The 21,774-nt window shown below is 42.2% G+C and overlaps 1 protein-coding gene across 2 annotated transcripts; it reads right to left on the minus strand.

Moving 5' to 3' along the window:
- Positions 1-5,469: 5,469 nt before the first annotated feature.
- LOC112227021 (carbonic anhydrase-related protein-like) lies at positions 5,470-19,890 on the minus strand. Of its 2 annotated transcripts, XM_042308344.1 has the most exons (10): positions 19,579-19,890; positions 19,313-19,333; positions 16,670-16,861; positions 16,263-16,387; positions 15,109-15,204; positions 12,909-12,971; positions 12,244-12,292; positions 12,034-12,146; positions 7,422-7,611; positions 5,470-5,755 (listed from the first exon to the last, which is right to left on the minus strand). In XM_042308344.1, exons 1-9 carry the CDS (start codon positions 19,649-19,651, stop codon positions 7,477-7,479), a joined length of 867 nt encoding a protein of 288 aa, XP_042164278.1. In that variant the 5' UTR covers positions 19,652-19,890; the 3' UTR covers positions 5,470-5,755; positions 7,422-7,476. The 2 variants fall into 2 exon arrangements, with proteins under 2 accessions (XP_042164278.1, XP_042164279.1); XM_042308345.1 differs by lacking the exon at positions 19,313-19,333.
- Between the last annotated feature and the right edge of the window lie 1,884 nt (positions 19,891-21,774).

Genomic DNA, 21,774 nt, shown 5'->3' on the forward strand with positions numbered 1-21,774 from the left:
ATTGCAACTGCTCGGCCTCCAACCGCAAGGCACTAGAAGGACCTCAGTCACTGTCCTGTACTGTATTACAGCATGTTTACGGCTTAGCTGTGTGTTTAAGCTTATACTAATACTATGTGTGGAACTTTGTTGTACTGTTGCGCTGTGAGATGAGAGCACCCTATGGGCAGATTAGTTGTGTTAGATAGGTGGGTATGATTACACCAGGATGTACACTGTAAAAGAAAAACCTGTTGTTTTTACGGGAATTTACTGGCAGCTAGTTACCTGTAAGCTACAGTTTTAAAAAAGTATAGGATGTTACCATAAATTCCAAATAAACTTTGGTTTAACAGTACATTACTGTCAAGAAGTGATTCTGGAACTCTTGGAGGAAGGAGACACTATTCTTCCACGAGCAATTACATAATTAGGTGTTTTGCTGATGGTGGTGGAAAACGCTCTCTCAGGGGCCGCTCCAAAATCTCCCATAAGTATTCAATTGGGTTGAGATTTGGTAACTGAGAGACACACATGCACGCACGACCCTTCTTTTAAAGTCACTGAGATCTCTTCTACTAGCCATGTTAGCCAAAATAATGAGCAACTGGGCCTTTTTATACATGACCCTAAGCATGAAGGGATGTTAAATGCTTAATTAACTCAGGAACGACACCTGTGTGGAAGCACCTACTTTGAATATACAGTACTTTATATCAAATCAAATCAAATGTATCCCTCATTTACTCAAGTGTTTCCTTTATTTTGGCAGTTAGTTGGATGGTAGTGAACTTTTTTAGTGGTGTAATGGGAAATTGAGTAGGTCCATGTGACAGGCTAGATGGTTGACATAACACCCGTGACAAATGTATTACTAAGAACAGTTTGACCTTTTATTGTTAACTTACAGTAATAGTCATCTTTATCATCATCAAATGACTATCAGTACAAGAATCACAGTACTGTGTAAAATGTCTAAAAACATCACAACAAGTCTCTCATTGTTTAATTTTCATAACCTATAAATCTGAGCCATTCTGTGTGTCTGTAGCCCTTGAGGTAATTTACCTTTGATGCATGTTTCCTTTGTTTTTACAAGAGAGGGCACCCTGTGGTCTTAACGTATATTGTCAAGCTTCCTACCACTAGATAAGCAGATATCTAAAAACACCAAAACACTCTTCAGCTTTCAATACCGCAAGGACAGGAGCTAGAAGCCAACCGAAATATCTCAACAAATATTAGCCTATGAGTCTCCTGAAATTATTATACATTATTCAACCAGACCTGCCCATGTGCACTGAGTATACAAAACATTAAGAACACCTGCTCTTTCCATGACATCGACTGACCAGGTGAATCCAGGTGAAAGTTATGATCCCTTATTGATGTACACTACCGTTCAAAAGTTTGGGGTCATTTTCCATGAAAACATACATGAAATTAGTTGCAAAATGAATAGGAAATGTAGTCAAAACGTTGACAAGGTTATAAATAATGATTTTTAATTGAAATAATAATTGTGTCCTTTAAACTTTGCTTTCGTCAAATAATCTTCCATTTGCAGCATTTATAGCCTTGCAGACCTTTGGCATTCTAGTTGTCAATTTGGTGAGGTAATGTCACATTCTGACCTTTATTTCCTTTGTTTTGTCATTATTTAGTATGGTCAGGGCGTGAGCTGGGGTGGGCAGTCTATGTTTGTTTTTCTATGATTTTGGGATTTCTATGTTTCGGCCTAGTATGGTTCTCAATCAGAGGCAGGTGTCATTAGTTGTCTCTGATTGAGAATCACACTTAGGTAGCCTGGGTTTCACTGTTTGTTTGTGGGTGATTGTCTATATTAGTTGCTTGTGTCAGCACAGTTCTTATGATTGCGTCACGGTCGTTTATTGTTTTTGTACAGTTTACTTTGTGTTTTTCGTCATCTATTAAATGATACATTCACACCACGCTGCGCATTGGTCCGCTTCTTATGACGATCGTGACAGGTAATTTGAAGAGATTTCACCCCATGCTTCCTGAAGCACCTCCCACAAGTTGGATTGGCTTGATGCACTTCTTAAGTACCATACGGTCAAGCTGCTCCCACAACAGCTCAATAGGGATGAGATCCGGTGACTGCATGCCACTCCATTATAGACAGTATACCAGCTGACTGCTTCTTCCCTAAATAGTTATTGCATAGTTTGGAGCTGTGCTTTGGGTCATTGGCCTGTTGTAGGAGGAAATTGGCTCCAATTAAGCGCCGTCCACAGGGTATGGCATGGCGTTGCAAAATGGAGTGATAGCCTTCCTTCTTCAAGATCACCTTTAACCCTGTATAAATCTCCCACTTTACCACCACTAAAGCACCCCCAGACCATCACATTGCCTCCACCATGACAGATGGCGTCAAGCGCTCCTCCAGCATCTTTTCATTTTTTTCTGCATCTCACGAATGTTCTTCTTTGTGATCCGAACACCTCAAACTTAGATTTGTCCATAACACTTTTTTCCAATCTTCCTCTGTCCAGTGTATGTTTTATTATTGTTTCACCTGTGGATTTGCCCTTTAAACAGCTACATATTATGAAGATACCAAAGTGTCACCAACAAAAAGGTCAGCAATAGGCCTACAGCAAATGCAGCATATAGCATTCATTTTTCACATGTAAATAGCACTTTTCGGTAGTGCTCAAACCATGCCATTCAATGAGTGCAGTATTTATTTTTCCAACTTGAATCAATGAGCCCAATCTGTCCTCCATGACAACAAAATCATAAACAACAGAGTAGGGCTGGCTAAGAAGTCCTTAGTTTTGGGGTCACGCTCAGGTAAAACAATTTGGCTAATCTATACTTCCATATTTCCAAGTCCTATTCTTGAAGATGAAGGGGTATAACATTTATTGGAATGACTGGAATTCTGATATATATTTACATTAAATCAATGTCTAATTGAATCGTATTATTATATGTAGTAGAAAGCGATGGGTTAGAAGAAGCCTACATAACCGACCCATAAAGTAACATTTAACATCCATATATGGCCAGCTATGTACAGTGAGGGAAAAGAGTATTTGATCCCCTGCCTATTTTGTATGTTTGCCCATTGACAAAGAAATTATCAGTCTATCATTTTACTGGTAGGTTTATTTGAACAGTGAGAGACAGAATAACAAAAAGAATCCAGAAAAACGCATGTCAAAAATGTTATAAATTGATTTGCATTTTAATGAGGGAAATAAGTATTTGACCCCTCTGCAAAACATGACTTAGTACTTGGTGGCAAAACCACAGAGGTCAGACGTTTCTTGTAGTTGCCATCAAGTTTGCACACATCTCAGGAGGGATTTTGTCCCACTCCTCTTTGCAGTTCTTCTCCAAGCCATTAAGGTTTCGAGGCTGACGTTTGGCAACTCGAACCTTCAGCTCCCTCCACAGATTTTCTATGGGATCAAGGTCTGTAGACTGGCTAGGCCACTCCAGGACCTTAATGTGCTTCTTCTTGAGCCACTCCTGTGTTGCCTTAACCATGTGTTTTGGATCATTGTCATGCTGGAATACCGATCCACGACCCATTTTCAATGCCCTGGCTGAGGGAAGGAGGTTCTCACCCAAGATTTGACGGTACATGGCCCCGTCCATCGTCCCTTTGATGCGGTGAAGTTGTCCTGTCCCCTTAGCAGAAAAACACCCCCAAAGCATAATGTTTCCACCTCCATGTTTGACGGTGGGGATGGTGTTCTTGGGGTCATAGGCAGCATTCCTCCACCTCCAAACACGGCGAATTGAGTTGATGCCAAAGAGCTCCATTTTGGTCTCATCTGACCACAACACTTTCACCCAGTTGTCCTCTGAATCATTCAGATGTTCATTGACAAACTTCAGAAGGGCATGTAAATGTGCTTTCTTGACCTTGCGGGCGCTGCAAGATCTCAGTCCTTCACGGTGTAGTGTGTTACCAATTGTTTTCTTGGTGTCTATGGTCCCAGCTGCCTTGAGATCATTGACAAGATCCTCCCGTGTAGTTCTGGGCTGATTCCTCACCATTCTCATGATCATTGCAACTCCACGAGGTGAGATCTTGCATGGAGCCCCAGGCTGAGGGAGATTGACAGATCTTTTGTGTTTCTTCCATTTGCGAATAATCACACCAACTGTTGTCACCTTTTCACCAAGCTGCTTGGCGATGGTCTTGTAGCCCATTCCAGCCTTGTGTATGTCTACAATCTTGTCCCTGACATCCTTGGAGAGCTCTTTGGTCTTGGCCATGGTGGAGAGTTTGGAATCTGATTGATTGATTGCTTCTGTGGACAGGTGTCTTTTATACAGGTAACAAACTGAGATTAGGAGCACTCCCTTTAAGAGTGTGTTCCTAATCTCAGCTCGTTACCTGTATGAAAGACACCTGGGAGCCAGAAATCTTTCTGATTGAGAGGGGTCAAATACTTATTTCCCTCATTAAAATGCTAATCAATTTAGAACATTTTTGACATGCGTTTTTCTGGATTTTCTTGTTGTTATTCTGTCTCTCACTGTTCAAATAAACCTACCATTAAAATTATAGACATCAATGATCATTTCTTTGTCAGTTTGCAAACGGGGATCAAATACTTTTTTCCCTCACTGTAAACTTTAACATTGATTTATCCTGCAATTGATGTCCTTCAATTGGTAACATACATGTTTGTCTTTTTCTAATGCCTCTCAAGGGGAAAGTAATCTAAAAGTAACTGAATGTAATCAGATTACGTTACTGAGTTTGGGTAATCCAAAAATTACGTTACTGATTACAATTTTGGACAGGTAGCTTGTAACTGTCATTTGTGACCTGATTCAGGAAACTACGTGTATGTCGCAAGTCACGACTTCACAGGAGAGCCGTTTGGTCGTAACCTACCCAACCTTGTTAACGTTTATCCTTTTAAGCTTGGAAAAGAGACCCTTAAACCGAAGACTTGAACCACACACCTTCTCCACTGAATAGCAGGCAGGGGATGAAAAATGGTGATTGCTTTGCAACGCTTGCAGTTAGCCACTGATTCCTTCCACCACCTCACTGTTGAATTTGCGATTTCCAACTTGTTGTGTAATGTTTATGTCCAATGGCCGATGAGCACCAATACTTTTTATCTATAATTTCTCTTCATATGACAAGTATTGAAAAGGATTTGGCAGTAGATTGTCGACGTGATTCATGATGATAACAGCTTATCTAGCTTGCTATCTGTGGCCAATGACCTTGAGCCTTCTTGGATGGGCACTTCTAATGTAAATCTATGGCAGCACCCAAAGGGGCTTGAACTTTCTAGCTCTCCCTCTAGATTTTGCTGTGACGCAGTGTCTCCGTGAGTGACAAGACTGAGCCAATCACAGCGCAACTAGAGAAGATTACCAATCCCTACACTGTATTTTCCGCATGCTGTCCCTCCACAGAAAGCACTGAGCTCGGCTGAAACACCTGCATTTTGGAGCTGCCTTACTCAACAAAGAAGAAAAGAGACCATGTTTGTATGCGACTTTATTAACTCAATATATATATATATTTTACATTGTTTGAAAACTGTTATATGACACGTATTAATGCCATTGTTTCCAGGTCACAGGTGAAGTAAGCCGGTTGATCTGTCAGCACTGCCTTCATCAACACAGAGTAAAATGGTGCCTTTGTTAGCTCCCTCCCAGTCCAAGTGATCCAATGTAACATAACATCCAACCATCCAGCCAAGTCAGCAAGGTTGTTTCTCTCCTCTCCTCCCTCTCCTCTCCTTTATCTCCTCCTCTTGTTTCACTATGAAAAGAAAAAATTGAATATTTTGTAGATGTCGGAACATTCCAGCAATAATGTCGCCCTAAAGACTTTGGAAACAAAGGTGGCAGATAGAAGAGCAAAGTGTTATTTTATAAGTCCCATGTTTTGGATTGGAATTGTTGGACATTGTGCAATGTTAAGATGTAATATTTTCCGCTCTAAAATCCACAAACTAATATCCTGTTTTCTTTGGATGAGCTATGATGGTTACAGAGCTAGAAATGGGATGTTTTGGGCCACACGTTTTGTCACATAATCCTTATTCCAGAGTACCTACTGGTGCAATAACCTATAAAATCACTTATGCACTTTATATGATTGCTACAATTATATCTAGTAAGTACATGCAATTATGCAGTACTGACCACCGTCCTTTTTGTATTTCCATGGTAAACAGAAGTAACATTTGGCAGACCCATTTAACTACAGTACCTGCATTTACAAACATGCTACAATGTAATTACATGCATTATTCCCTTATAATTAACTACGAATGGTTTGGCAATGTAATTTAAGCTATTGCTTAATTATGCAATTGGAGTCCCTTCAGAACCCCCTTCCTCTATCCCTCCTCCTTCTTCCTCTATTCCCCCTTTCCTGGCCCCTCTCAGGTCTGGCCAGGTCACATGACCACTTAAATATCCCTTACCAGATACAATGCTCCACTATCTCTTCCACAGTCCCTCTGGCATTTCCCTCTGTAGCTACATAGCAGCTCACAACTATTATACAACCTTTTCCACCCAGTTGAAACGTTGATATGCTTATACTTACACTGTCAAACTACCAAACAATGGGCTTATCTGGCTCTTTGATACAATCCTGTTCTTTCTCTTCACTGTTTGCATAATACAGTTGTGAGTCTAGACACACTTTGTCCATGTGCCTTCAATTGAGCACATCCAAATCCACCCACTCCTTTCAAAATGAGTAATTTGCCAGTATCCTAGGTGTTCCCAATGCTAGCTCTAAAATAGATATATCGCTCCAGTCCACACACACACACACACACACACACACACACACAACACAGCTAGTCCTAGATTAGTGGGAGAACTGGGTTAGCTCATTATTACTATAGCTCTGCCACGGCTCCAGTGTTTAGTGGTACCATTATGATTGTACCTCTGGGGAATACCTGGCCTATTTCTGTTAAAGTATAACTACCAGGGCAAGCCAATGTGACCCTGATACATGGTTCTTTGTGGTATACATTATTATCCATCAATCCAGGTCATGGAAGAACATAGTCTATGCATCAATATTTTATTTTTTAATTTAACCCTTTTAAATGAGGCAAGTCAGTTAAGAACAAATTCTTATTTACAATGACGGCCTACTTGTAAAGTACCCCCCTAACCCGGACGCTGGGCCAATTGTACGCTGCCCTATAGGACTCCCGATCACAGCTGGTTGTGATACAGCATGGGCTCAAACCCGGGTCTGTAGTGACGCCTCTAGCACTGCGAAGCAGAGCCTTAGACTGCTGTGCCACTCAGGACCGCTGCTAAACTATTGGCTGTATTGCTAAAAGTACCTCTCCGCAAGAAAGAGGGCCACAACTTCTAAAAAGAAACCTTCTAAGGGCCTGAAACTGTATGTGAGGTTGTGAGGGGCTCAGAACAGTCTGACTGTTGACCTTTACCTGTGGAACATGTAGCTAGGGATTCCCCATGGAGGATGGACTGGGGGAGGGGGTGTCACTGGAAGGCAGCCCGGACCGTCCTGTCACTAAGGGGCTGAGTGGGGCGGAAGTTGTCTCCCAACATCCCATCGTTTCCCTCAGGAAGCTCAGCACCTTTTAGATGGGACCTCAGCCTCCTGAACTCCTCTATCTGGGAGAGAGGGATGAGAAAGAGAGTGATGAGATGAGGGAAATTAGGGAAATGGAGGAAGAAAGAGAGAGAAGTTACATGGAAGGGAATGAGTGGTGATAGATTAATGAAGTGTTCTGTGTAGTGATTATGGTGTGGATAAATATTAGCATTTTACTGAATGCCTGTCCTGGGCTATTTTAGACTCCTCTTTCCATGTGAGCCCTATTACGTTTTTTTCTTGTTTTTTTTCTTATTTCACCTTTATTTAACCAGGTAGGCCAGTTGAGAACAAGTTCTCATTTACAACTGCGACCTGGCCAAGATAAAGCATAGCAGTGTGACACCAACAACACAGAGTTACACATGGGATAAACAAACATGCAATCAATACCACAATAGAAAAATCTATATACACTGTGTGCAAATGTAGTAATATTGGGGAGGTAAGGCAATAAATAGGCCATAGTGGCGAAATAATTACAATTTAGCATTAACACGAGCGATAGAGGTGCAGAAGATGAGTGTGCAAGTAGAGATACTGTGGTGCAAAGGAGCAAAATAACAATATGGGGATGAGGCAGTTGGGTGGGCTATTGACAGATAGGCTGTGAACAGGTGCAATGGTCAGTAAGCTGCTTCTGACAGCTGATGCTTAAAGTTAGTGAGGGATATATAAGACTCCAGCTTGAGTGATTTTTGCAATTTGTCATTGGCAGCAGAGAGCTGGAAGGAAAGGTGGCCAAATGAGGAGTTGGGTTTGGGGATGACCAGTGAAATATACCTGCTGGAGCGTGTGCTGCTATGGTGACCAGTGAGCTGAGATAAGGTGGGGCTTTACCTAGCAAAGACTTATAGATGACCTGGAGCAAGTGGGTTTGGTGACGAATATGAAGCGAGGGCCAGCCAACGAGAGCATACAAGTCGCAGTGGTGGGTAGTATATGGGGCTTTGGTGACAAAACGGATGGCACTGTGATAGACTGCATCCACTTTGCTGAGTAGAGTGTTGGAGGCTATTTTGTAAATGACATCGCCGAAGTCAAGGATCGGTAGGATAGTCAGTTTTACGAGGGTATGTTTGGCAGGATGAGTGAAGGAGGCTTTGTTGCGAAATAGAAAGCCGATTCTAGATTTAATTTTGGATTGGAGATGCTTATATTAGTCTGGAAGGAGAGTTTACAGTCTAGCCAGACACCTAGGTATTTGTAGTTGTCCACATATTCTAAGTTAGAAACGTCCAGAGTAGTGACGCTAGAAGGGTGAACGGGTGCGTGCAGCGATCGTTTGAAGAGCATGCATTTAGTTTTACTAGCATTTAAAAGCAGTTGGAGTCCACGGAAGGAGAGTTGTATGGCATTGAAGCTCGTCTGGAGGTTTGTTAACACAGTGTCCAAAGAAGGGCCAGATGTATACAGAATGGTGTCGTCTGCGTAGAGGTGTATCAGAGAATCACCAGCAGCAAGAGCAACATCATTGATGTATACAGAGAAAAGAGTCGGCCCGAAGATTGAACCCTGTGGCACCCCCATAGAGACTGCCAGAGGTCCGGAACACAGGCCGTCCAATTTGACATACTGAACTCTATCTGAGAAGTAGTTGGTGAACCAGGCTATGCAGTCATTTGAGAAACCAAAGCTGTTGAGTCTGCCGATAAGAATGTGGTGATTGACAGAGTCGAAAGCCTTTGCCAGGTCGATGAAGAAGGCTGCACAGTATTGTCTTTTATCGATGGTGCTTATGATATTGTTTAGCACCTTGAGTGTCGCTGAGGTGCACCCAGGACCAGCTCGGAAACCCGATTGCATAGCAGAGAAGGTACGGTGGGATTCGAAATGGTCGGTGATCTGTTTGTTAACTTGGCTTTCGAAGACTTTAGAAAGACGGTAGGATAGATATAGGTCTGTAGCAGTTTGGGTCTAGAGTGTCTCCCCCTTTGAAGAGGGCGATGACCATGGCAGCTTTCCAATCTTTAGGGATCTCAGACGATACGAAAGAGAGGTTGAACAGGCTCGTAACAGAGATTGCAACAGTTTCGGTGGATCATTTTAGAAAGAGACGGTCCAGATTGTCTAGCCCAGCTGATTTGTAGAGGTCCAGATTTCACAGCTCTTTCAGAACATCAGCTATCTGAATTTGGGTGAAGGAGAAGTGGGGAGGCTTGGGCAAGTTGATGGGGGGGTGCAGAGCTGTTGAGCGGGGTAGGGGTAGCCAGGTGGAAAGCATGGCCAGCCATAGAAAAATGCTTATTGAAATTAGCGATTATCGTAGACTTATCGGTGGTGATGGTGTTTCCCAGCTGGGAGGATGTGCTCTTATTCTCCATGGACTTTAGTGTCCCAGAACGTTTTGGAGTTTGTGCTACAGGATGCAAATTTCTGTTTGAAAAAGCTAGCCTTTGCTTTCCTAGCTGCCTGTGTATATTGGTTCCTAACTTCCCTGAAAAGTTGCATATCGCGGGGGCTATTCGATGCTAATGCAGTACACCACAGGATGTTTTTGTGCTGGTCAAGGGCAGTCAAGTCTGGAGTGAACCAAGGGATATATCTGTATTAAGTTCTACATTTTTTTAATGGGGCATGCTTTTTTATGATGGTGAGGAAAGCACTTTCAAAGAATAACCAGGCATCCTCTACTGACGGAATGATGTCAATATCCTTCCAGGGTACCTGGGCCAGATCAATTAGAAAGGCCTGCTCGCTGAAGTGTTTTTGGGAGTGTTTGACATTGATGAGGGGTGGTCGTTTGACCGCGGACTGATTACGGACGCAGGCAATGAGGCAGTGATCGCTGAGATCCTGGTTGAAGACAGCAGAGGTCTATTTGGAGGGCAGGTTGGTCAGGATGATATCTATGGGGGTGTGCGTGTTTATAGATTTAGGGTTGTACCTGGTAGGTTCCTTGATAGTTTGTGTGAGATTGAGGGCATCTAGCTTAGATTGTAGGATGGCCGGGGTGTTAAGCATATCCCAGTTTAGGTCACCAACAGTACAAACTCTGGTGTCCAGGGCACAGCTAGGGGCTAAGGGGGGTCTATAACAAGCGGCAACAGTGAAAGACTTATTTCTGGAAAGGTGGATTTTTAAAGTAGATGCTGGAACTGTTTGGGCACAGACCTGGATAGCATGACAGAACTCTGCAGACTATCTCTGCAGTAGATTGCAACTCCACCCCCTTTGGCAGTTCTATCTTGGCAGAAAATGTTGTAGTTGGGGATGTAAATTACAGAATATTTGGTGGCCTTCATAAGCCAGGATTCAGACATGGCTAGGACATCAGGGTTGGTGGAGTGTGCTATAGCAGTGAATAAAACAAACTTAGGGAGGAGGCTTCTGATGTTAACATGCATGAAACCAAGGCTTTTACGATTACAGAAGTCAACAAATGAGAGCGCCTGGGGAATAGGAGTGGAACTGGGGGCTACAGGGCCTGGGTTAACCTCTACATCACCAGAGGAACAGAGGATGAGTTGGATAAGGGTATGGCTAAAGGCTATAAGAACTGGTCATCTAGTGTGTTGGGAACAGAGAATAAAAGGAGCAGATTTCTGGGCGTGGTAGAATAGATTCAGGGCATAATGTACAGACAATGGAATGGTAGGATGTGAGTACAGTGGAGGTAAACCTAGGTGTTGAGTGACGATGAGAGAGGTTTCGTCTCTGGAGGCACCAGTTAAGCCAGGTGAAGTCTCCGCATGTGTATGGGGTGCGACAAAAGAGCTATCTAAGACATGTTGAGCGGGACTGACAGCTCTACAGTGAAATAAAACAGTAAGAACTAGCCAGGACAGCAGTAGACAAGGCATATTGACATTAGAGAGAGGCATAAAGCAATTACAGGTGTTGGTCAGGAGAGCTAAGACAACAAAGACAAAATGGCGATGAATGGGCAGAGCAGGTCAGTTAGGTACATATAGGACCTGAGTTCGAGGCTGGGGCCGACAGGTAAATAAAATGAGGTACCATGTTATTGAAACAGTCCAGGGGGCATCAGCTGTGTAGCCGAGTGATCATAGGGTCAAAAGAGCAGCAGTAGGCGAGTCAGGGTGCCGTTCGGTTGTCACTACTAAGCTAAGTGAGCAAGGGACACAACATTCAGAAAAGCTAGTGGGCTGGGGCTGGTAGATGGTTCTTCGGCGACATCGTAACAGAATAGCCTGTTGAGACCACATCGGGCGATCACGTCGGCAGTACACAGTGTACAAAACAGGTGAATCCAGGTCAAATCTATGATCCCTTATTGATGTCACTTGTTAAATACACTTCAATCAGTGTAGATGAAGGGGAGGACACAGGTTAAATTTTGAGACATTGATTGTTTATGTGTGTATTAAGAGGGTGAATTGGCAAGACAAAAGATATAAGTGTGACAACTGCTGATGTACAAATAGATTTATAAAACACATTTGATTGCTTTGATCAGGCCATTGTGTCAGATGGCCTACTTGTAACTGTGAGATAGTGAGTGGGTAGCGGTACAGGATCCAGGTGACGTTCTCACTACATGGAGGTGTGGTCAGGGAGCCCTCATATATCCAGTAGTCTCTCAGGAGGGGGTCTGTAGGGAGCAACAAACACATACCATAACTTCCTCTAATACTGTGTCACACCATACATGCAAGCAGGAATTATACACAATTAGATGAAGGACTCACCAGGAAGTAGTGTGTTGGGATTGAAGCACGGTATTATTTTGGTCTTCCCCTGTAAAGATAAGTCAAAACAAAACAAAGAATATTGGTTGTTTTGCTTCATTTGTAATGTACTCTTCATTTAGCCACCATGTCATCTGTACTACTGGACCTCTTCCTTCACATTCAACAGTTCTCCTGTCTAATCTTACATGTTCCACATGGTCTCAAATCAACCTGGAGCATTAATTGCATCAGGTTTCATTGAAAAATTAATAAATTGCTGCATGCTCCAACCGTTGCAGCTGCTGATTTGTCTTGTTAACTGCCTAATTTGATGGTTAATGCTATTTAGGGTAGGGATGTCTTGGGACCTGAACTCCTACCCTTACCCTAACCTTAACCCTAACCTTAACCCTTACTTTAACCCTTACTTTAACCCTTTTAAATGTCAACTTCAATGGAGTAGGGACGTCCCAAGGAGCCCTGATAGCACGGACCCTAATTTGAATGTCTATGTTCTCTATGTCTTCCTCTATCTCTCAGTTAAGCATTGGGCTTCTACACCCTTAGGTCATATCAGTAATTTATCATAACATCTGCCCTCTCATCACCATGAAAACTCATAACCATAACATCATCGCCATAACAATATCACTTGGACAACAAAATTGATGGCAACGTCTTACCTTGTATTGTAGGTCCTGCAGCACTTCTGTTATGGCCTTCAACCCCAGATGCTCCTTCCCTATCTGAAGGAAACAACGTCAAGGGCATTGAGTCAGAAAGAGTTAAGGAAAGAGGGTTCTAATACAGTGGTATTCAAACCTTTTCAGCAGGGACCCTTTTTTTCTGCCAGAATTTCTGGGGACCCCATTTGTTTTAGCATTTTTTTCAAGACCCCACCCCAAATATAATGACACAACCTTAAAAAATCTGTCCATTTCGATTTTTACATGAACTTCTCTAGGGTATGTAGGGACTAATCCAACCACGGTGTCAGATTTCAAAAATGCTTTACGGCGAAAGCATACCTTACTATTATTTGAGAACATAGCCCAGTAGACAAATCATTACAAACAGTAACCAGCCAAGTAGAAGTGTTACACAAGTCAGAAATAGAGATACAATTAATCACTTACCTCTGATGGTCTTCATATGGTTGCACTCAGAAGACATTAATTTATTCAATAAATGTTCCTTTTGTTTGATAGTCGCTATATATCCAAAAACCTCCATTATGTTTGCGCGTTTTCTTCAGTAATCCACAGGCTCAAACGCAGTCACAACAGGCAGACAAAAAAATCCAAATAGTATCCATAAAGATCGTAGAAACATTTCAAACTATGTTCATAATCAATCCTCAGATTGTTTTAGCCTAAATAATCGATAATATTTCAACTAGCCACTTTAAACAATGCTACCTTATATAATGTTACTTACCCTACATTGTTCATCTCATATGCATACGTTGATACTGTACTCTATATCATCGACTGCATCCTTATGTAATACATGTATCACTAGCCACTTTAACTATGCCACTTGGTTTACATACTTATCTCATATGTATATACTGTACTCGATATCATCTACTGTATCTTGCCTATGCTGCTCTGTACCATCACTCATTCATATATCCTTATGTACATATTCTTTATCCCCTTACACTGTGTATGACAGTAGTTTTTTTTGGAATTGTTAGTTAGATTACTTGCTCGTTATTACTGCATTGTCGGAACTAGAAGCACAAGCATTTCGCTACACTCGCATTAACATCTGCTAACCATGTGTATGTGACAAATAAAATTTGATTTGATTTGATTTGATTTGATTTGAACCGGTCAATAACGTCATCAATATAAAAGGTAAACGAGAAAGGCACTCTCGGTCGCACGCATGAAAAAGCTCTGTGACACGGCAGGGTCCACTCATTCAGACTGCTCTTACTCCCTCATTTTTCAGAATACACGCCTGAAACCATTTCTAAAGACTGTTGACATCTATTGGAAGGCATAGGAACTGCAATTTGAGTCCTAAGTCAATGGATACTGTAATGGCATTGAATAGAATACTACAACAACAACAACAAAAATCCTACTTCCTGAATGGAAATTAGTTCTGTTATACTCACAGACACTATTTTAACAGTTTTGGAAACTTTAGAGTTCTATCCAAATCTACCAATTATATGCATATCCTATCTTCTGTGCCTGAGTAGAAGGCAGTTTAATTTGGGCACGCTTTTCATCCAATATTCCAAATGCTGCCCCCTACCCTAGAGAAGTTTTAACAAATAACCTTCAATTCATAAAATTTTCATCTCTTAACAAAATTCAAATAAACCAATTACATTTTTCAAATTCTTTCACAAAAACGTCCCATACAATAATCTGTACTCTTCCTAAAAAATATATATATATTTTTCAAATTAAAAATTAATAATTTGGCGACCCCACTGCAGTTTTTGCGACACCGAGTTTGAATATCACTGTCCTACCATATAAGCATTATGTTGTGACGTTAACAGGTGTTAACATGGGGCTGCTGACGTGAGTCCTGCCAGGATGTGGTGGTGGCGGGGGAAACTCTTGGAGCTTTCAAAAACAGGAAGGACAAAGTGATGGGTTCACTTAAAACAGACGGTTTTATACGTTTAGGTAAACAGTAAGCCTCAAGCTAGCTCACGTCAATCAAATGTTATTATGGTTATTTGAATGTTGGGGGTTTTCTCAGTCCAATTGAAAAACAAGTGGATGGATATATGTTGACTTTAGTGTCAAAGCTCATATGATATAAATTACAGTACCAAGTTGGCAAGTCCCTAAAAACCATACAGACCATGAGAAGAGAGGACTCATATCACTACAGAGTGAACCAAATCAATACCTGCACAAACAGAGCGATGATGAGAACTCCGTTCTTCTTCGCCAGGGCTTCTTCCACACTGTTGAACAGAGTTGTGTTCCAGTGGATCAAATGGAGCTGGGGGGGAAGCACACTTATGGTATTATATTTATATTGTATCATATTACAGGGAAATTGATCGCAAAAGAGATCAACCACATTTGATACTCAGAGAAAGAGACAGACAGACAGAAAGATCATAGGCAGAATGAGGCTGTAGACGACAGGGCCGAGACAGAGCAGGTGTATGGGACGTAAGTGCACTCTTCAATTTGAAATAGAGTACCAAGCACCTGTGATAGAGAAGGAAGCTTATAAAGCCAAACCACCAGCGGCATAGCTTCTTCAGGGCCTTTCAAACACTTGTTTACATCAATGGTCTCAGTGATTTGTAAATACATGAAACGTAGTAACGAGCTAATATACTGTATAATAATAATAACAATAATATGTGCCATTTAGCAGATGCTTTATCCAATGCAATTTACAGTAATTTGTGCATACATTTTTGTGTATAGGTGGCCCCAGGATTTACAACCCTGCTCTACTAACTGAGCCATACAGGACTCCGTTACAAAAGCCCTGACCTTAAATAACCTTGTTTTATGTGAAAATAACATACCAACTCCCTCTATCTGAGTACTGTGACAGTGGCCTCTAACTGAGACAAACATCCATGGTCATGGCCTTGAAGTAGACTGTGTGTGTGTGTGTGTGTGTGTGTTTGGCTGAGACTCATACCTCCATGGGGAAGGCCTTAAAGTTGACGGTGTGTGTGTGTGTGTGTGTGTGTGTGTTTGGCTGAGACTCATACCTCCATGGGGAAGGCCTTAAAGTTGACGGTGTGTGTGAGTGTGTGTGTGTGTGTGTGTGTTTGGCTGAGATTCATACCTCCATGGGGAAGGCCTTAAAGTTGACGGTGTGTGTGTGTGTGTGTGTGTGTGTGTGTGTGTGTGTGTGTGTGTGTGTGTGTGTGTGTTTGTGTTTGGCTGAGACTCATACCTCCATGGGGAAGGCCTTAAAGTTGGTGTGTGTGTGTGTGTGTGTGTGTGTGTGTGTGTGTGTGTGTGTGTGTGTGTGTGTGTGTGTGTGTGTGTGTGTGTGTGTGTGTGTGTGTATTTGGCTGAGACTCATACCTCCATGGGGAAGGCCTTAAAGTTGACAGTGTGTTCTGACCCCCGCTGGTTCTCCTTGCCCCAGTGGAAGCGCACCTCATGCAGCTCATACTCGTGGTCCCTTGGCAATGGGCCACCAGTTACCACTGCAGACAGGAAACCCAGAGCGTCAAGAGCAGACACAAGAAATGAAGACCATATTAAATTAGCTGGGGGTTTTGAATGTAGGTCTGAATTCTGGTGCAACTCTGATTTCTCTAAGTGGGTATCACACGCAGCACAGTCATTGACTCAACGCTCAGTTATTACGGTTAATGTGAGCTCATTGAAAAGGTGTTTGCAAGATCCCCAGTCTAGTGGAGTGTTCAGGTACAGTTAACCCATTCATTGTTTTGATGATACTGTGGGAATGTAATATCAACTTTCACCTGATTTGGACCTCAGAATGATGCGTGCGGTGTGTCCATCGTTGATGACCTCACAGTCCCGACACACCACATAATTGGGCGTGAGCCCCACGTCCAGGAGAGAGGGGTCATAATGGGCCTCCCGGGAGTTCAGGTTGATCGGGGACTGGTACTCCCCATTCGCATCAGGGAACAGCAAACCCCACTCTACACCTGAAAACCCACACAACTTAGACTTAAACTCCACCAAATGCTCTCCTTAGAGTAACCTCAGTGACGTTACAACCTCTGGCTTGGACTGAGACCTCCATACAGAGTCCTCTATGGTGTGCGGTGAAGTCACAAAGTGGTGACGGAGTATGTCTGGTGGAGTGTAAATCCAGCCTTTGAATACACAAGCAGCATAAACAAAGTATACCTGAGGACACACAAATGTGTATGCACGCACACACACACACACACACTGAAGCTAAACTGGGCTAAGAGTACGCCAATCGCTGAGTGTCACTGAACTGAGCACCTGGGGAGTCTGTACCAGGAATAACCCTCACCAGAGGAACACAAGGATGTTCTAGCTCTTCTTTCTTAACACCGCTCACACTTCCTCTCTTTTTACTGGATCCTCTTCCTCTCTGTCTATACCTCACTGACATCCTCTTCCTCTCTGTCTATGCCTCACTGACACCATCTTCCTCTCTGTCTATACCTCACTGACACCATCTTCCTCTCTGTCTATACCTCACTGACATCCTCTTCCTCTCTGTCTATACCTCACTGACATCCTCTTCCTCTCTGTCTATACCTCACTGACACCATCTTCCTCTCTGTCTATACCTCACTGACACCATCTTCCTCTCTGTCTATACCTCACTGACATCCTCTTCCTCTCTGTCTATGCCTCACTGACACCATCTTCCTCTCTGTCTATACCTCACTGACACCATCTTCCTCTCTGTCTATACCTCACTGACATCCTCTTCCTCTCTGTCTATACCTCACTGACATCCTCTTCCTCTCTGTCTATACCTCACTGACACCATCTTCCTCTCTGTCTATACCTCACTGACACCATCATCCTCTCTGTCTATACCCTACTGACACCATCTTCCTCTCTGTCTATGCCTCACTGACACCATCTTCCTCTCTGTCTATACCTCACTGACACCATCTTCCTCTCTGTCTATACCTCACTGACATCCTCTTCCTCTCTGTCTATGCCTCACTGACACCATCTTCCTCTCTGTCTATACCTCACTGACACCATCTTCCTCTCTGTCTATACCTCACTGACACCATCTTCCTCTCTGTCTATGCCTCACTGACACCATCTTCCTCTCTGTCTATACCTCACTGACACCATCTTCCTCTCTGTCTATACCTCACTGACACCATCTTCCTCTCTGTCTATACCTCACTGACACCATCTTCCTCTCTGTCTATACCTCACTGACACCATCTTCCTCTCTGTCTATACCTCACTGACACCATCTTCCTCTCTGTCCATACCTCACTGACACCATCTTCCTCTCTGTCTATACCTCACTGACACCATCTTCTTCTCTGTCTGTACCTCACTGACACCATCTTCCTCTCTTTTTCACATTTCGTCATACCCCCTCCTTCAATCTTCCACAAAGAGTACACATCTTCTCCTTCTCATTGTCACTTCTTTTCACACTTTGTAAGAACATTCTGTTAGCTAGCGGTCTTAGGTCTCTGCTCTTTCCATAGCATGCCCTGAATTATTTCAAAGTTATTTATCACTTGGCTGTAAGTGTGAAATATTTGTCACTCGTTCCTTACAATGCAGTAAAATGTCAAACAAGTACACAAATAATAATCAAAAACTAGAACAAGAAATCACAAATGTCACAACGAATCCAGTTAACAACCCAAACAACACTATCAGTAATCCAAATACAATCTATGCGTATACAAACCAAAAATATGTACTACTCACTGGGCACAGACGTCAATTCACCATCTATACCACGTTGGTTCAACGTAATTTCATTGAAATGATGTGGAAACCACGTTGATTCAACCAGTGTGTGCCCAGTGGGTAAGAATGACATGTACAGAGGTAGATAAATGACAGTGAGCTATGTCAAGAATCCAGTATATAAATATGCCGTGTGAATAAACAGTGTAACAAAATGCAATGTAGAGTAGTAGATATATTAGAATGAGCTGAGTGAATATATGAATACACAGTGTGAAAAACAGAATAAGAAGAATGTGCGGAAACTGTGAGGCTAAGTTAGTTAGCGCTACAGACAAGTCCTCTCTTCTCTTTCAGTGTATGGATGACTTTATCCCCTACCAACCAGATTCTTTTTTATTTCAAGTCAACACCAATAACAACATTAGTTACTAAAAGTTTAGCTCTTGATTTTGGTTATAAAAGCTCTCTTTTTTTCCCAGCTACTGGAAACCTTGACAATTACCCTCCAAGAGCCCAGAGGCATTTTGAGACAATGCACACAATGGTGCCCTGGACAAGAGCACTTAAAAGCCCAGAACCATAAAAGCATGGTAGCTAGACCACTACTCTCTTAGAATACTTAATCATGGGTGTGACTCCAGAATCTCAAGTTCAGCTCTATACATAATTTGCATGATCAAGTTACCCCAATAAGAAGTGCATTGATCAAAATACCCTACCTTCTTTGGGTTCTTTACCTACTGTATGTTAGAGAGAGAGAGAGAGAATAGAGAATGAAAGAGGGGGAGAGAGAGAATAGAGAACGAGAGAGAGGGAGAGAGAAGAGATGGCTATTTTTTTCTGTTTATATCTGAGAAGAAAGAATTTCCATATCAATGCATGCATTGTTTAGTGCCTAAATGGTAAAGAAAGTTATGTTTTGTGAGAGAAAGGGAAACAAGTGTTCGGTACACAAGTGTTTACTAAAAACCTCCAAAGCCCTTACCTTCCTGATATCCCCAGTCCAGATCATCCTTCCCAGGGTAGTAGTCAGACTCCTCAGTCATGCTGTCTGCCATGGCAGTATGGAACAAGTCTTTTTACTGAACACACCTGCTTTGATTTGATGTCAAAGTCTTTGGCTTTTGATTTGATCCGTTTTCTTTCTTCCTGCTCAGTCCATCTAATAGGAGAGAGTGAAAGTCTCTCTCTCTCTCGGCTGCAGTGTAGACTCTCCCATCAACAGACACTCTAGGTAAGTTTCAAAACTCTCTTTCAGCACTAGCAGCCCACAGAGTCCCCGCCCCACACAGACAGAGATTGGATTAGTCAAGTCCCTGTCAAAGTGGAGCACCTTTTAAACAGCTCAGCAATTCACTGTGGTGTAAGGAAAGGAAGATCTGTGTGTGTGTGTGTGTCTGGTGGGGTAAGTGTGACACACACACTTACCCCACCAGACATGTCAACAAGAGTCTTTTCATAGTCCGCAAATCCAGAACAAATTCAAGAAAGCGTACAGTGTTATATAGAGCCATTATTTCATTGAACTCCCTTCCATCTCAAATTGCTGTTTTTTGAAACCTGGTTTAAAAAACAGATAAAGCAACACCTCACGGCACAACGCCTCTCCCCTATTTGACCTGGATATGTAGGCTGTGTGCCATTTTTAAATGTATGTAGTTCTGTCCTTGAGTTATTCTTGTCTATTAATGTTCTGCATTATTTCATGTTCTGTATGGACCCCAGGAATAGTAGCTGCAGCTTTCGCAACAGCTAATGGGAATCAATACCAACAACAACAAAAAGAGAGGGAGAGGGAGACGGGGAAGAGAAGTGGAGCGCTTTTCAGAGGGGTTACTGTTAGGAATAGATATTATGATCCTGATGTTTTTGAGGTGAAGAAATTGACAGTCAGCATTTCAATATTAGAATGTGATCCGTTTGTCCAGAATTGTGTTTCCTCAGAGATTTCCGGAAAAAAAATGTCTATCTGTTTGTGCAAAGAGAACAGATTAACACTATTCTTGAAAAATAGAAGGTTTATGTAAAATTGGTGTCACATATTACATGTGCACATTCCTGTGGAAGTCCTTTACTGGCTAGGCTTTTTGTTGACTAACTCAGCACTTAGTGGCCTTGTTGCCTTGTGTCTGTCTTGAGATTGGAAGGTTGGGAGTTTGATCCAAGTCATACCAAAGACAAAAACTGGTACCCAGTGCGTCTCTGCTTGGCCCTCAGCATTAAGGAGAGCGATTGGGGGTAAGACTAGTGTCCTGTTGAGGTGGTGTACATCAAACTGTCTCATGCTACAGAAATACGACTCCAGCTCCGATGAGACATTCCTGCTCGCACAAGGCTTGTGCAAGGCTCCTTACTTACAGCACAAAGTAAACCAATCATTTCATTGTCAATAGATGCAAACATAGAGGATTAGCTTAGAGTAGAACTGACCAGTACTGTTCTGGCAAGATATGATATATCCCGCTGTGTCATATGCCTGTCCCAAAGAATAGAATTTGTCAAAGGGAATAAGATTGATTAATCGCTTAATATTCTGTACTAGGAAACCACCTTGACCCTCATTTCCTAAATGGAATAGATTGCACATCCCACTCTCTGTCAGAATCTTCATAATGAGGTCATTTAGATCCCATAGGACCAGATATGAGGTTAAAACAATTTGTTTTTAAATAGCATAACTTTAGCCTGATAATCCTCTTCGGACGCGAATCAATTCTGGATATATTTAGGAAACTGGTCTACTTTTCTTTCTTTTCTAATCTTGACATCTTCATATACTGTAGTTTTATGTTAATTTTCTCATATTCTTTGTTGATTCATTTTGATAACAACCTTGTATACACTGAGTATACCAAACATTAGGAACATCTTCCTAATATTGAGACCCACCCCCCATAGAAACCACTACTAAAGGACACCAATTAGAAGAAGAGACTTGCTTGGGCCAAAAAACATGAGCAATAGACATTAGTCCGGTGGAAATCTGTCCTTTGGTCTGATGAGTCCAAATTTTAGATTTTTGGTTCCAACCATTGTGTCTTTGTGAGATGATCTCTGCATGTGTGTCTCCCACAGGGAAGCACGGAGGAGGTGTGATGATGTGGGGATGCTTTGCTGGTGATACTGTTAGGAATTTATTTAGAATTCAAGGCACACTTAACCAGCATGTCTACCACAGCCT

Source organism: Oncorhynchus tshawytscha, linkage group LG28 (assembly GCF_018296145.1).
Source record: "Oncorhynchus tshawytscha isolate Ot180627B linkage group LG28, Otsh_v2.0, whole genome shotgun sequence".
Taxonomy (NCBI): Eukaryota; Metazoa; Chordata; class Actinopteri; order Salmoniformes; family Salmonidae; genus Oncorhynchus; species Oncorhynchus tshawytscha.

Bases quoted from the DNA above. Each gene is read 5' to 3' on its own strand.
- LOC112227021 (XM_042308344.1), bottom strand. From the start codon at position 19,651: ATGGCAGACAGCATGACTGAGGAGTCTGACTACTACCCTGGGAAGGAT. The intron at 12,972-15,108 runs GTATTGATTTGG...TGTTTCCTTCAG, and splicing joins TCATCGCTCTGTTTGTGCAG to ATAGGGAAGGAGCATCTGGG. The intron at 12,293-12,908 runs GTAAGACGTTGC...TTATCTTTACAG, and splicing joins TGCAGGACCTACAATACAAG to GGGAAGACCAAAATAATACC.